The sequence below is a fragment of the Colletotrichum karsti genome (genome assembly GCF_011947395.1).
Source record: "Colletotrichum karsti strain CkLH20 chromosome Unknown Scaffold4, whole genome shotgun sequence".
Taxonomy (NCBI): Eukaryota; Fungi; Ascomycota; class Sordariomycetes; order Glomerellales; family Glomerellaceae; genus Colletotrichum; species Colletotrichum karsti.
In genome coordinates, this window is record NW_024065904.1 from 1,088,048 (window position 1) to 1,102,511 (window position 14,464).

The 14,464-nt window shown below is 53.9% G+C and overlaps 5 protein-coding genes across 5 annotated transcripts; 3 read left to right on the plus strand and 2 right to left on the minus strand.

The window, feature by feature from the left end:
* Window positions 1–622: 622 nt before the first annotated feature.
* CkaCkLH20_01860 (dihydropyrimidinase) lies at window positions 623–3,886 on the minus strand (the record flags this gene model as incomplete). Its single annotated transcript, XM_038884579.1, has 5 exons — window positions 623–1,010; window positions 1,127–1,244; window positions 1,311–1,360; window positions 2,333–3,792; window positions 3,851–3,886. 5 exons carry the CDS (start codon window positions 3,884–3,886, stop codon window positions 623–625), a joined length of 2,052 nt encoding a protein of 683 aa, XP_038750279.1.
* A 502-nt stretch (window positions 3,887–4,388) lies between these two features.
* CkaCkLH20_01861 (carbon-nitrogen hydrolase) lies at window positions 4,389–6,197 on the plus strand (the record flags this gene model as incomplete). The annotated part of the gene is made up of 1 exon (XM_038884580.1): window positions 4,389–6,197. One exon carries the CDS (start codon window positions 4,389–4,391, stop codon window positions 6,195–6,197), a length of 1,809 nt encoding a protein of 602 aa, XP_038750280.1.
* A 465-nt stretch (window positions 6,198–6,662) lies between these two features.
* On the plus strand, window positions 6,663–8,516 carry CkaCkLH20_01862 (uncharacterized protein; the record flags this gene model as incomplete). Its single annotated transcript, XM_038884581.1, has 4 exons — window positions 6,663–7,102; window positions 7,174–7,806; window positions 7,859–8,205; window positions 8,263–8,516. 4 exons carry the CDS (start codon window positions 6,663–6,665, stop codon window positions 8,514–8,516), a joined length of 1,674 nt encoding a protein of 557 aa, XP_038750281.1.
* A 188-nt stretch (window positions 8,517–8,704) lies between these two features.
* Window positions 8,705–10,486, minus strand: CkaCkLH20_01863 (uridine permease; the record flags this gene model as incomplete). The annotated part of the gene is made up of 4 exons (XM_038884582.1): window positions 8,705–9,146; window positions 9,206–9,695; window positions 9,751–10,224; window positions 10,306–10,486. The coding sequence occupies 4 exons, from the start codon at window positions 10,484–10,486 to the stop codon at window positions 8,705–8,707; spliced, it is 1,587 nt and encodes a 528-aa protein (XP_038750282.1).
* A 518-nt stretch (window positions 10,487–11,004) lies between these two features.
* CkaCkLH20_01864 (ochratoxin a non-ribosomal peptide synthetase) lies at window positions 11,005–14,442 on the plus strand (the record flags this gene model as incomplete). The annotated part of the gene is made up of 5 exons (XM_038884583.1): window positions 11,005–11,144; window positions 11,200–11,862; window positions 11,921–13,638; window positions 13,688–13,747; window positions 13,814–14,442. 5 exons carry the CDS (start codon window positions 11,005–11,007, stop codon window positions 14,440–14,442), a joined length of 3,210 nt encoding a protein of 1,069 aa, XP_038750283.1.
* Between the last annotated feature and the right edge of the window lie 22 nt (window positions 14,443–14,464).

Below are 14,464 nucleotides of genomic sequence, written 5' to 3' on the forward strand. Positions count from 1 at the left end.
TTAGTCTGCAGAGCGGAAACGCGTTGGTGGCTTGAAAAAAAATCATGCGGCTTGGTTACACGACTCCGAGAGACGACTTTGGGCAGAATCGTTGCGTTCGACGAGGGTGAGCTTCCTGCGCATCGGGAATCCTGTGAGATGCAATGAGATTCCAGCCCACAGGATGGCAACTGATTGACGGGAAATAACTGGGAAAGTTGAATGTATGGCATGTTGCTCGCAATGCTTGGAAGAGACCACAACCCAGAAATCAGGGTAGCTCGACACTGCAAGATTGTATCGCCATGTTGGATGGGACTTGGATGGAGCCGGACAGTAATAGTTCAAGTCATTTTTGATCTTAATAGTTCTTAGAGAGTTAAATCTTCTCGCTGCAGTATGCAAGGCGGATGGATGATAGTTGCACGGATACATGTCCAGAAACATGGAACGAGGGCGTATAAGTTAGTCAGGACGGTACATTGAATTCTGGCAGGTCTTTCCATCACCTGCCGTATGAGTCTACGGCGAGAATTCAAACCAAACAGACCTGAATCAGTAGGTGGTAAGCGTTTATGTGAACTCCATGGTAATCTGCAGTTCCCAGGACTAAGATTTCGGGAACTTTACTTGGTAAAGCGAGCTACCCACGTGGGCAGACACCCAAGAGTCTACCAGCCACATCCCCATTCCGAGCCTCACAAGTACCGGCCGCGGATCCGGTAGATGTAGGGGCCTCAACATCATGCGCCATCGCCTCCTGAAAAGCGGCGTAGAGCCCCGGCTCAAAATCGAAGGGCGACCCCGTCCTGTCAAACCAGGCTTCCGGCAACACGCAGTTACCGGCTTGACACTTTCCCAGACCACAGAACTCTGGCCCGGTGCCGCACTCGCCGTCGAGATTACAGCAGTCGCCCCATCTCCCGGCGCACTGCTGATTGCCGTAGGCCGGGCCGCACTTGCCGTTCGTGGTGTACACGGTATGACCGGGGCAGACACCCTCGTAGCATCGACCGTGTTCGCAATCCTCGCTGCGTGCTTCGATTAGTAGGATTTTGTTTTGTTTATTCACGGGGCCAAAGGAAGTGGTATGACGGTTCGTTCGTGCCATGGAGGTAATCACGTGCGAAGCCTTTCGGGCACTCACAATGTTTCGCCGCATCGCCACGTCTCCGAGTTACAGCACGGAAGGTCCGAATACGCGCAAGAGGCGTTGCCGAACGGAGGACCACAGCGGCCGTCCTTGTTCCGCAACGGTTCGATCCCTGGAGGTTTCGTCAGCAACTTCATCCGAGAGACGGGACTGAGTTGTCCGGGCAAGCAAGACTTACAGCCGTCGGTGCAGTACTCAGTGTAAGGCCGCAAGATCGCTGCAGTTGATCTTCACCATGGGATTCAGCTCAAAGAATCTTTTCAGGTCCATCCAGTAGAAATGTGCGAACTCTGCGCATGTGTTCCGGTTCACCTCTTCGTCCGTGTCCCCCCACGAACGACAGACCACGTCTCCTTGTTGTACCTCTTCCCCTGGATCCTTGACGACGCTCGGAGTGATGATCGGCCGGGGGTGCTGGGTGGGTGTTGGTATGTGGTCAAAGCTGTGATTGTCTTCGACCCATGTGTGCGGGGCGCAATCATCTGCCCTCCCTAAAGGGAGAATCTTGAGGAGTTGAATTATGGCAACGTATGTGAGAAGTCGCATATCTCAGTGTGACTTGGAAGGCCAGGTAGAAGTATAGGGGTTCAAGACGTCTTGAAATAGTGAGAGATTATTAACGCGTTGGCGGAGAAAGGTAACAGAGTGATCTGGAGGCGACTCGTTGAACCCTCTTCCTCTCCGTTAGTACGGTGATCGATAACTGCAAGTTGTTGGTGGGTGACTTGCGAACCGAGAATCCTGCGAGAAAAGTCCTCAGGGAAGAAAGGAGTCTGGTGGGGTCCGTCGAGGGTCCATTGACTGTGCCGCATTAGCCCAATTAGTTTATTCTCCCGCAACGAGCAGCGGCGAGCAGTCCTGAAGTTGACTTTCTGGGACGACGTGGACTAGTGTCGTTCGTGAGTGCGCCCAAGCGTGGAAAGTCAAGGTTCTGGTTGATTGTGATGTTGTGGACCTTGGTTGAGACCATGTCAGGGTGATAATGACTACATACCGTTCGAAGATTCATAACTACAAGACGCAACCCCTGTTTGCTTAGGGAGTTGGAAACAACCAGTGGATGGTGTATCACCTCCAGATACAGGTTGACAACTTTCAATTCAGACCGTTAAACTCCCGCTAAACCACCATCTTCATTCTCGTCAATATTTCACAGTTGCGGTCTTGTCTTCTGGCACAGGCTGAAACTCATTCACCCACTTATTGCGCGGCTTGCTCAACGTGCTCTTCCCGCGACGCAAGAAATTCCCGAAGCCCATCTTGCCGGCAATCCCCCCGTTATCTCTATCCCAGACAACCTTGCCTCTCAAAATGGTGTACCGTGGCCAGTTATCGAACTTCATGCCTTCGAAGGGAGAGTAGTCGATGTCGTGATGCAACATCGAATTCTCAAGCTCGAACGGCTCCATCGTTGTCGCGCTTCCTCCTCCCGCGGCAGCCACTTGGTCGGCCGTCGGGTACCATATCACGAAATCGGCATCGTAACCCGCCGCGATAGCGCCTTTGGTATCCCCAAGACCGTACAGCTTCGCCGGGTTGGTCGACGTCACCTCGACGAACTTCTGAGGCGTCACCCTGCCCGACAGCACGCCGCCCTGGAAGAGAACCGGCATGCGAGTCTCCAAGCCCGGCAGCCCGTTCGGGACCTTGTCGTACCGCATCAGCCCGTTCTCGCCCAGGCCCGCCTTCTTCCCGCACGGGTGGTCGTACTTGCTCGGCGCGTGGTCCGAGCTGAAGGTCGTGAAGGTCCCGTTCACGATGCCGGCCCACACGGCCTCCAGGTCCATCCGGTCCTCGCGCAGCGGCGGGCTGCAGATGTGCTTCGCCCCCGAGAACGAGTCGTGCTCCGGGTGGTTCGGCCGCAGCGCGTCGGCCGTGAGGAAGAGGTAGTGCGGGCACGTCTCGGCGTGGATGGGGAGCAGGCGTGTCTGGGCGTTCCTGACGTGCGCGGCCGCGGTCTTGGACGACATGTGGACGATGAGGATGGGGATGTCGGACAGCTCGGCGAGGGCGATGATGCGGTACGTCGCTTCGTCTTCGGCGATGTTGGGCCGGCTGATGGCGTGGTAGTAGGGTGCGGTGAGCTGCTGCTCCGCGAGCCGGGCCGTGATCCAGGAGATCATGTCGCTGTTTTCGGCGTGCACCATGGTGGTCATCCCCAGACTCCGCGTCGCCATCATGACGTCGAGGATCTCGCCGTCTTTCAGTTTCAGCGGCTCGTATGTCATGTACAGCTTGACTGATGTGATGCCCTCCTTGAAGAAGAACGGCAGGTCTTCGCGCAGAATCTTGGGGGTCGGGTTGGTGAGAATCAGGTGGAAGCCGTAGTCGCAGTACGACTTGGCGTTGGCTCGGGAGTGGTAATCCTCAACGACGGGATGAAGGGACTCGTGGCGACGCTCCTGAGTGGCAAACGCAATGATTGTGGTTGTGCCGCCGGCAATGGCTGACCTCGTGCCGGTCTCGAAGTTGTCTCCTGTTGGTGAGTTGTCCTGGTCGAGGTGCACGTGGGAGTCCACGCCGCCGGGCATGACGAAGGCATGTTGTGCGTCGATGACTGATTGAGCCGAGAAAATGGACTTCAGATTCTGACCGACGGCTATAATCTTGCCATCACGAACCACAATGTCTTGATGTGGGTGCACATCTGATGCGGTGACCTGGTTGATGCGTTAGGTGTCTGATGAGTTGGATTCTCGGATCACAGTGAGTACTCACGACCGTCGCATTTTCGATGATGAGATCGACTTCCATTGTGAAACGTTGTGATTGACTTCAACAACCTCTCTTTCCTTGGACTTGTTAGCTGATGACAGTATTGAGAATTTCCCACAGCAATCACACTTGCTATGCTTGTGAATGGCTTCATGAAATCGCGATATCTCACAATCGCAAGGGGAACTTAGATGATTCATGATGGCTCGGCAAAATGATAACGATAGGATCGCCAGAGATGCATGGCGATAGGCGAACCTTGATTGAGATAAAGATAGGCACATCAGCTCGATAACGTGGAGTGGCCGCCCTATCACCTGCTTATCTCCGGCCGACGGCTTCTACTCGAAGACACCGGAGACAGATCGGATGATGCTCTGCAGAGTAAATAACCGTGAGGGGTAGATATGTTGGAGAATCGAGATATTGAAAATTGACTGAGGCAGCATTTGGATTGCATTCGAAGGGTCAATTGCGCCGCGCTGGGGCTAAGTCAGAGTCTCACAAACAATAACCCACCAACTACGTTGAAGCAACCACGATGGCTTCATCGCGGACGCTGCGCGTGGCAGCAGCCCAGATGGGCGCTACCCATTACACCGACTCTCGAAACAAGACATTAGACCGCATGATTTCACTCCTCGAAGCGGCGGCCGTGAAAGGGGCACAAGTCGTCCTCTTCCCCGAAGCCGCGTTCACGACCTTCTTTCCCCGGCATCTCATCAACGACCCCGTCGAGCTCGACTCTTTCTTTGAGCACGGCGACATCGTCACGCAACCACAGACCAAGCCTCTCTTCGACAAGGCCAACCAGCTCGGCGTAGACATCTCGGCCGGCTTCGCCGAGAAGGCAGACGATGGACAGACCTTCAACTCCTGCATCTACTACCACGCCAAGAGCGGCTCAATCCTGTCAAAGTACCGCAAGATCCATCTCCCGGGAGACTTCGAGCCCTTCGCGGACCCCGACGCCACGAACCAGCTGGAGAAGCGGTACTTCAAGCCGGGCGATCTCGGTTTCAACGCGTTCCGCGTGCCGGATCTCGTGGCTCCCAGCCCCGAGCGAGGAGACCCCATTTTCGGCATGATGATTTGCAACGACAGGAGGTGGGCAGAGAGCTGGCGCGTACTCGGCCTGCAGGGCGTGGAGGTCGTGCTCTGTGGCTACAACACGGCAGGCTTTGCGCCTCATCTCTGGGGATCGAGCGCCGATATGGACCCGGAAGAGGCGCGCAAGAAAGCGATGTTCCACCACAAGCTGGTGATGCAGGCTCATAGCTACACGAACGCTTGCTTCAGTGTAAGTGCAGCGCGGTGCGGCTTGGATGATGGGAAGTACGACCTCATCGGCGGAAGCTGCATCACAGGGCCAGAGGGTGAGATCGTCGCCGAGGCATCCACCACCGATGACGAGGTTGTCTACGCCGAGATCAACCTCGACGAGTGCCGGCCCGGCAAGGAGCGCACCTTTGACTTTGCTAGACACCGCCGGGTGGAGCACTACGGCCGGATAACGGAGCAGACTGGGGTTGTTGAGCCGCCTAAGCTGGCGGCTCCGGGAGCTGCTGCGGTGAACGGTGTGAACGGGACGGCTTCGAAGGAGAAGAAGATTCGCGTTCTCCTCATCAACCCAAACAGCACGCGAGCAATGACGGACGCTTGTGTTTCCATGGTCGAGAGCCAGCTGCCCTCGGACGTGATCGTCACGGGCTTCACCGCACCCCGACCGGCACCTTCAGCGATTGAGGGGAGCTTTGATAATGTCATGTCGGCCGCCGCCGCCGCCAGGGCTGTCCTCCCTCTCGCAGCGACACACGATGCAGTGCTTGTGGCCTGCTACTCCGACCATGCCCTGATTCGCATGCTCCGAGAGGAGCTGCCGCGACAGCCTGTGATTGGTATAATGGAGGCCTCGCTGTTCGCGGCCCGAACCTTGGGCGGCCGGTTCGGCCTCATCGCGGTGAGCGAGCGTTCCCGAGTTCTGCACGAAGACAGCATTCACCACTATGGATTCTCAACGTCCTGTGCCGGTGTCATCTCCTGCAAGCTTGGCGTCCTAGATCTGCACGAGAAGAGCCAGGACGAGGTCATGGGCATCATGGCATCTGTTGGCAAGCGCCTCGTTGAGGAGAAAGGAGCGGACACGCTGCTGCTTGGATGCGCGGGGATGACGCCGTTGAAGGGAGCGGTCGAAGCGGCCGTTGGCGATGAAGTACAGGTCATCGACGGCGTGTTGGCCGGCGTACATCATCTGGTGGGTATGGTGAGAATGGGAGGCGCGACCGCAAAAAGGGGCGTTTACAAAAGCTCCGCTGCCGGTCGCAAGGCAAGGGGTCAGGACTGGATATGAGTTCCCCTCGGAATTGTATGTGTTTTTTCTAAATAGCCAATAACAAACATAAGAAATGAGTCTCCCCCCCAGATATCAACTGCAGGGTTGATTGGCAAGCGTCCAATCGGCCCATTTGCCGTTATCAGAGAGACCTCACCTTAATCCCGGGGGCGCGGGGAACTCAGAACCACGATGCCGAAGTGAACTTGATTGGGAATGACTTTCTTCACACACAACATCATGGAGGTCGCGGCTCATACTCGTACCAGGTCTTTCAGCAACCGCAATCGCCATCCCTGCGACTTCTGCCGATACAAGCGCGCGGCATGTCTGTTACCTGGGCCGCCGCCCTGCGAACTCTGTCGGCGCCAGGGGAAAGATTGCACCTTCGTCGAGGGCCCGAACAAAAGAAGGCGAACCGTGGAAGCAGACCGGTGTCGGAGCCCCTCCGAAGATGGCCTCACCAACTCTCCGCCTCACAACATGTCTCTCTCAGACGTCGACATGGGTTCACAGTCCGCTGAGATGAGCTCTCCTCTGGACGAGATTGTTGTGAATGCAGACTGCGTAGACTCGGCCCATTCAGCTTGCCTGGTTGTTCCTCCACAGAGTGCCGAATTGCTCGCGCCGGCTTCATTAGACGCAAAACCCGATCATAATGCCCAGATTATCGGCCTCAGCGGCGAGTCTGACCCATACTTGCTCCAACATTATCGCTTTGACGAGAGTGATGAATGTGCTTTCCAGCAGTTGCGTATCAGGAATATGGGCGTGGATGATGGGGTTCCTGTCCAGTTTATGGTACAGCACAACTCGCTAGCAAGCAGAGCACAGCCCGGAGACTTTGGGCTCAACGAATCCGACATCAAAAACGAAGTTGCTAGCATGGTTTCCGATGACGTAGGCAAAAGACTTCTAAATCTGTAGGTTTCCAGTCCCCTCCTCTCATTGTTTCGCTTGTTACATGCACAAGTTTAGCTTACCCCGCATACAGGTTCTGGCGTTATGTCCAGCCATACTTTCCAATCGTGTCAGTTGAAAACACCATGAGCGAACTGAACGGTGAACCATCATCGCTACCGACGTGTCTCATGGCTGCAATGTATGGACATACTCTTCCATTCTGCGTCTTTGATGACAAGCTTTGTGTCGATGTCTACACGCCCCCTTCAGCGGACCACCTCTTCAAGCTCGCTTGGATGGCGGCCTTATCCCAATATCACACACCCTCATTAGCTACAGTACAGACCATGCTGCTGTTGATCCAACGACGGCCAACCAACAAACATGTGGCAGACACGCCGTTCAAATGGGTAATGCTGGCAGACACGGTGGCCCTTGCTCAATGCCTCGGCCTCAACCTGGACCCGATGGATTGGTCGATACCTCAGTGGGAAAAGCGACTGCGGCGAAGACTTGGTTGGGCGGTATACGTTCAAGACCGATGGCTGAGTTTGAACTTCGGTCGGAGCTCGCATATTCAAGACTGCGACTGGGATGTTTCTCCTCTCACGACAAGCGATTTTGGCGACGCGTCGGCACTGAGTGACCAGCCGCCAGTATCCTATCACTTCTTGCACTTGGCCTCACTGACCGAGATCGTGTCGAAGATTCAGCAAAACATGTTGTGAGTTATCCGGAAGAAGTCAAAATCCAAGCACAGACTCTGACCAGCCCAGTTCCGTAAAGGCTACTCGAGTGCTCACCAAGTCTTTGGAGGCCAGTTTCGAAGTCGCAAGACCGTTACGGCTCGAACTTGCCGAATGGCTCAAAGACCACCCCGACGTTGTCGAGCAGCCTTCTCCAATTCTCTCCAACGACAGTCTGGACGGCAACGGAAGTCTCAGACTTGCCTACATCACCGCCAAAGTCGCCGTTTTCAGGGCTCTTCTGAGACCAAAGAGCACTGAAGCTCCGCCCGAGGCACGCGCGGCTTTGCGCGCCGGCGCGATGGCCGTTGCACGCGAGATGTACGACTTCCTGGCCAGACTTGGCCCACACCATCTAGAAGCCTTTTGGCACTCTTGTAAGTCACCACGGAGTTCTTTGGCCATCATTCATGGTAGCGGGCTAACATACGTAGACTCAAGGGTCAACTTTGCCATTGCCAGTAACTTCATCGTTCTTTTGTTCACACTGTCTCCGACGACGGCTGATGCGGAGGATTCTCTTACTTTGTTGACGCAATGGCGGAGCTTGTTGCGTATCAAGTCGAGAAGCTGTGATCTCCTGAATCTGAGCTTGCTCAGACTGGACGCCATGTTCGTTGCTGGTCTAGGCCAACTTATTGACCTGACTGCTCCAGCGGCTGAAGCTGTTTCGAGTCGTAACTTGTGATTAGGTAGGTGAACTTCGGATATGGGATCTTCAAAAGTTCTGTCGACTCAAGGACCGAGTGAGTCTCCCACATTGGGCGTTGGATACTGGGCGTTGATAGACATAACACCCTTGCGAATCAAGACTTTAAACATGCTCGGATATCAGGCACTGTTTCAAATAGTTGTAATTATAGGATCTACCCTCTTTCAAACATTGTACTTTTTCGCCTCTGGGCCCTTCTCTGGCTCCATTGACTCTTCCTTTGGAGAATGGCCTTCAATAGACAGATCATCTCCAATCTCATCCACCTCGAAAGGTCGAATCTTCCACAGCAGCCAGTACGTAAAGCTTGCTACCAGCGTGCTGACCAGCCAACTCAAACTGTACAGGTAGACTGCGCCTTTGGGAACTCCTTTCGCACCACAGGCAGCCGCAAGGCCCGGCATGTTGGGTACTATGGCGAGGATGAATGCGATTATTGCTCTGGGGTTGACTCCCATCGTATAATAGTGGGTTCCGCGCGGGTCGTAGAGTGAGGAGACTTTCATCTGACGCCCACGGCAGATCCAGAAGTCGGTGATGATCACTCCCGCGATGGCGCCAAGGAAAAGGGAGTAACCACCCAGGAAGGAAGAGAACGATTTGGCACTGTTGTTCCGTCAGTTGTCATCTGTGGCCAGACCTATGGTAGAAGACTGAGAACCCACCTGTACTGGATGTTCCACGGCACGGCGCATATGCCGAGGATGGCGCAGACGTAGGCCCCGCGTCTGTTGTTGATGTATTTCGGGAACCAGAACGATAGATCGTTGCTGAAAGACACACTATTCGCACTGATGTTTGTGCCGACCACGGCAAACGCCCAGCATAACCCCGCGAAGAACTGCGCGGCTCTGTTGTTCCAGAGCCTGGCAACCTCCAACGGGTTCCAAGTCACTTCGCCATAGATGACTTCAGATGCGCTGCTCACTGTAGCGCCCAGAACGCCGCACATCGTGACGAGCACAATCAGACCAACTGCTTGGGTCCAGAATACCTGTCGAGGTTCCTTTGCGTAGCGTGTGAAGTCGGGCATGTTCAACGCGAGCGTAGCTTTAGGACCGATCGCGCTTGTGACGCATTGGAAGAACACTACGACTGCGGGGGTGCCATCTTTGATTACTGTTGCTTTTGAGAATGTCGGACCAAATCCTTTTGCTATTGGATGTCAGTGTGCCCTACAGGAAGAGCTGAGGTGTTGAGGGATATTTACCAGCAACAAGGGCCCAGATAAACAGTGTCAAGCCAAAGATCGGCATGATTACCGTCTTGGCCATGAACATGTACCTCAAGCTGCTCACATGCAGCCATAGCAGTGGCAGCTGGACGATGATAAAAAGAAAGAAGCACAAGAGCTCGGCGCTGGTGACGTGGGCGCTCTCGGGCAAATGGTTTGGGAAATTGTCGAAAGAAGGCCAGATGGCGGCAATCATGACTTGGATGCATTGTCCACCCTGGAAAGACTGCGTGCCGAACCAGATGGCAGCGACGACACCTCGGACGAAGACAGCGGCATGGGCGCCTCGTAAACCGAAAGAAGCTCGTGTGTAGACGGGGAAGTTGATTCCGAAGAAGCAGCCGACGTAGCCATCAAGCATTGCTGGGATGCAGACGAGAACGTGGCCAATGAAGACTGCGAGGATAGCGAGGCCTGGATTGAGACCCTTCGTGACCGATGTGGATGAGACTATTTCCCGCCGTGTTAGCTACAATAACGGAATGCATGCGATCAAATGTCGGCGACATCGTCTTTTTCGTGTTAACGAACCTTGGTACATCGATATGGAAAATGCTTCGGCAATCCAGAACCCGAGCAAGCTGGGCCATCCCCAAGTGCGCTCCGGGGAACCCATCGGGATCGGGTCCATGTCTTTGTTGGAAAGCCGGCCCCCCTCCGTGCCGAGGTCGGCGCTCTCGGAGCGGAGCTCCAAACGCTTCCGGATGCCCATGATGCGTGTTAACCAAATTTGCTAATAAGAAAGCTGGCTAAAACAGAGCACATGGAAGAAGTGTTTGGCCACGCGGGGAATTGGAAACTTTTGCTTTTTCTATTACATACATACCAACACAAGGTTTCTGTTTCTACCCGTGCCGCTTATCAGACTGTTTCGGCTATCACCCATGAAAGCTGGTTTCCCCCGGCCATCTTAGGTCATAGTATGAGAGATAGGCTTGATAAGTAACGGAGCGCTATCAGCACACGCACCCAACGTATCGCTCGTATGTTAGCCTATCCCATCGACAGATACCGATAGGCGACAATCTAATCAATCAGGTTGTTTGGTGATGCACGGCGACCGCATCCGGACACGGAGACGGTGCGGCTGACGGGGGAAGGTTGAATCCGAAAAAGCTAATTCACCTGCGGAAGCCGACATTGAGGTCAAATCCGATTCCGAAATGTTCAGCTTGACATTGCGTTCATCGCAAACAACAGCAGTTGAATCTTGACTTTGGGCATGCCAATATGGCGCCAATTGCGACCTCCGACTTGAACCCTGCTAAGACATCCGTTAGCGAGATGGACCCAACGGTCTTCCCGTCACCAAAGGCAGACGAGAGGCTAAGAAGACTTTGGAATCTTCACGGCGATCCGCATAGTTCGAAGTAAGATGTCATTTTCACGCTGTAAGACTCAATCGCACTAATCTTGTTGCTTCAGATTTTCAAATCCGAAACTCACAAGCATCGCGAAGTTGGTCGAGCACAATGCCTCCGTTCAACCATCGCAGGCCGCTTTCATCTACCCGGTCGGCAGCTCTTTCAGTGTTCTTGACTGGTCCACGCTTCATGACCTAAGTTGCAAAGCAGCGGCGTATTATGCAGACCGACTTCAAGATAAGCTTGAAGAAGGCAACGCGATCGGCAAACAACCCACGATAGCACTGCTGGGAACAGGAAACTCGATTGACTACTTGATTACGCAAATCGCCTTGAACAGTCTTCGTCTGCGAGTGCTTCTGCTGAGCAACAAGAACGCCCCCGAGACGAGGGAGCACCTTCTTCGTGTGTGCAGCGCGGTAGCAATCATCACCGATAAGGCCAATGAGGCCTCGCTCCACGGCGAGCAGGCTTGTCAGCTACCTGCCGTCAGCTTGATCGGCCTCGCTGATTTACACGAAAGACCCTCAACAAACGAGGAGAAAATGTTTGCTTTCTCAACCAACGATGAATGGAATTTGCAGTCGATGATAATCCACTCTTCGGGTTCTACCGGTGTTCCAAAGCCTGTCATCCACACCAACAGGAGCCTGTGCCAAATCGCCAGAATGTACAGACTGTTGCCCGAATACTATATAGAGAACTGGTATCTCTGCTTTCCGCTGTAAGTCAATCAGACATCCTCTTACCACAATGGACCCTTGGTTGACACAAAATAACAGATTTCATGTGGCAGGACTGTCCATCGCAGTCTCAGGTCTCCCAACAGGACTTCCTACCACTTTGCCCCCTGAGCAATGGCCGCCAGCTCCAAGTTCCATCCTCTCAGCATGGAGAGCTCTGGAGGACCTCGGATACCCGGCCGATTGCCTTCATTGTGCGCCTTCGGTTATTGAGGATTTGTACGAGTACATCACACTTACCACCAAAGACTACACTCCTCTCACGAAGTTGAAGGTCCTTCAGCCTGGCGGGGCGCCTTTATCGCCCAACGTGTTGTCCAAGATTCAAGCACTCGGAGTCAACGTGAAGACCACGTACGGCACCTCCGAGACTGGCCCTCCATTTCGAACAATTCCACACACGAGGGACAACCCGGATGTTTACCGCTTCCGCAACCTATACCCAGAGTCACCGTTTGTACGGATGGAGTCCGTTGGAGATGGTCTTTTCGAGTGTGTTGTCTTCAGAGGATTTCCCCTAGCGGCAGAGCTTTGGCCGGATGATGCCTCGCCAAATCCGTACCGCACGGGCGACTTGTTTCTCGAAGATCCGCCAGCAAGCGGATACTTCGTACTACAAGGCAGACGCGATGACATTCTAATCTACTCCAACGGAGAGAAGACTCACGCTTCAGCGGTTGCCATGGCCCTTGAGGAAGACAAGACGAGCGTTATTGCAAAGACGGCAGTTTTTGGGACTGGTAAGCCGTGCCCTTCTGTTGTTGTCGAAGTCAAATGGCAGGCCGCAGAGGGTCTAGGCCTGGTCAATCTCAACGATGAGGTTTGGAGAGTGGTTCAAAGATGCAACGGGAAACTGGCCACCTTTTCGAGGATTCCTCGCGAGACAATCGTCATTCTCAACAAAGGAGAGACATTACCTGTTACCCCCAAAGGAAACGTGCGACGAAACACCGCATGGGAACTATACGGGGACAGAGTCGAAGAGCTCTACAGCCAATTCCTAGGTGATGGGCCTGACACGGTTAACGGATCTCGCGGCACCCAAGTCCACGAAAGTAGTCCTCTGACTATTGAGGTCATCCAAAAAGCTGTGGCTGAGGTGTTCGAGCTCCCCCAAGAGGACATAAGGGAAGACCTGAATTGGTACGAGATTGGGCTTGACTCCCTCAATGCGGTCGATCTGCGCTCAAGGCTGGTCAGATCCTTTGGAAGCTTTCCTCTGATGTTCATATTTGAATTTCCCACAGTACGAAAGCTTCTGGAGTTTTTGACGCGTCCCGGGGAAGACGATTTCGATCAGGCCGCGGTTACAAGTCAGCACCATGAATGGATCCAATCCACCATCCGTCGCATGAACGAGGAAGTTGACCTGTGGAGAACGCAAAGACCTACGGCACTCGAGAGTAAGAAGGAAATGGGAGATTGCATCTATCTCACAGGTGCCAGCGGTTTCTTGGGCAATGCGCTGTTGGAAGTTATGGTTCGATCGACACCGGTCACAAAAATCTATTGTGCTGTCCGTGGAAGCAATCCTCAAGCAAGAGTCGTTGAATCCTTGGTATCAAGGGGTTACTCCAAGGACATTTATGAGAGCGACAAGATCTGTGCTGTCAACTATGATATGAGGGACAGAATGCTGGGCTTGGACGAACCTACATATCAACGAATTACAGACGAGGTAACCGTCGTCATGCACAACGCGTGGAAACTCGACTTCAATCAGCCGATTCAGCAGTATGAGGAGGATTGTTTGAAAGGTATGAGATTTCAAATCCCACAGTTCTTACTCAACTAACTCTATCATAGGGACCATGAACCTGATGTCCTTTTGTCTCAAAGGACCGACCAAGAGCTTCGCATTCATGAGTAGTGTTGCTGCAGCGATGAATAGTGAGCCAGGCACAAGAGTATCTGAACTCCCACTCGGATCAGACCCCGCACTTGCGCTTCCAACAGGCTACGCGCAATCCAAGTTCATCATTGAGCAAGTCACCCAGCATTTCGCTGCCTCGCTCAGCATACCCACACGGATACTCCGCGTGGGCCAACTGTGCGGACACTCTCGCCTGGGAACTTGGAACCATACGGAAATGTGGCCGATCATGATGATGACTGCACTCAACCTCCTCTCGGCCATGCCAGTTCTTCAGACTACCGTTGACTGGCTGCCGGTGGACGTGTGCGCCGAGACCATCAAGAAGGTGGTTCTGGACTCGGATGCACAATCATCATACACTGTGACTAACCTCACCAATCCGAGCACCACCTCGTGGGAAGAATTGCTTGATTGTCTTGAGAAGGCTTCTAGGCGGAACATTGATCGCGTTGGAATGAAGGATTGGGTGTCTCGCCTAGAGCTCATGGCGGACTCTGACGATGCCTCGGGACAAGAGATTCCTGCTCTAAAACTCCTGGGATTCTTCCAGGGTATGGTGAATGGAAGCGCAAATGGCGAGGATGTCGAGTTTGAGTCTGGTAAAGTTGAAAACGGACGGAAGATTAACGTGGAAGCGGTGCGGAAGTGGCTGGTTGGCTGGGAAAACGGTGGCCACATCATGTAAAGCTGTAGATACCGAAAGGGCA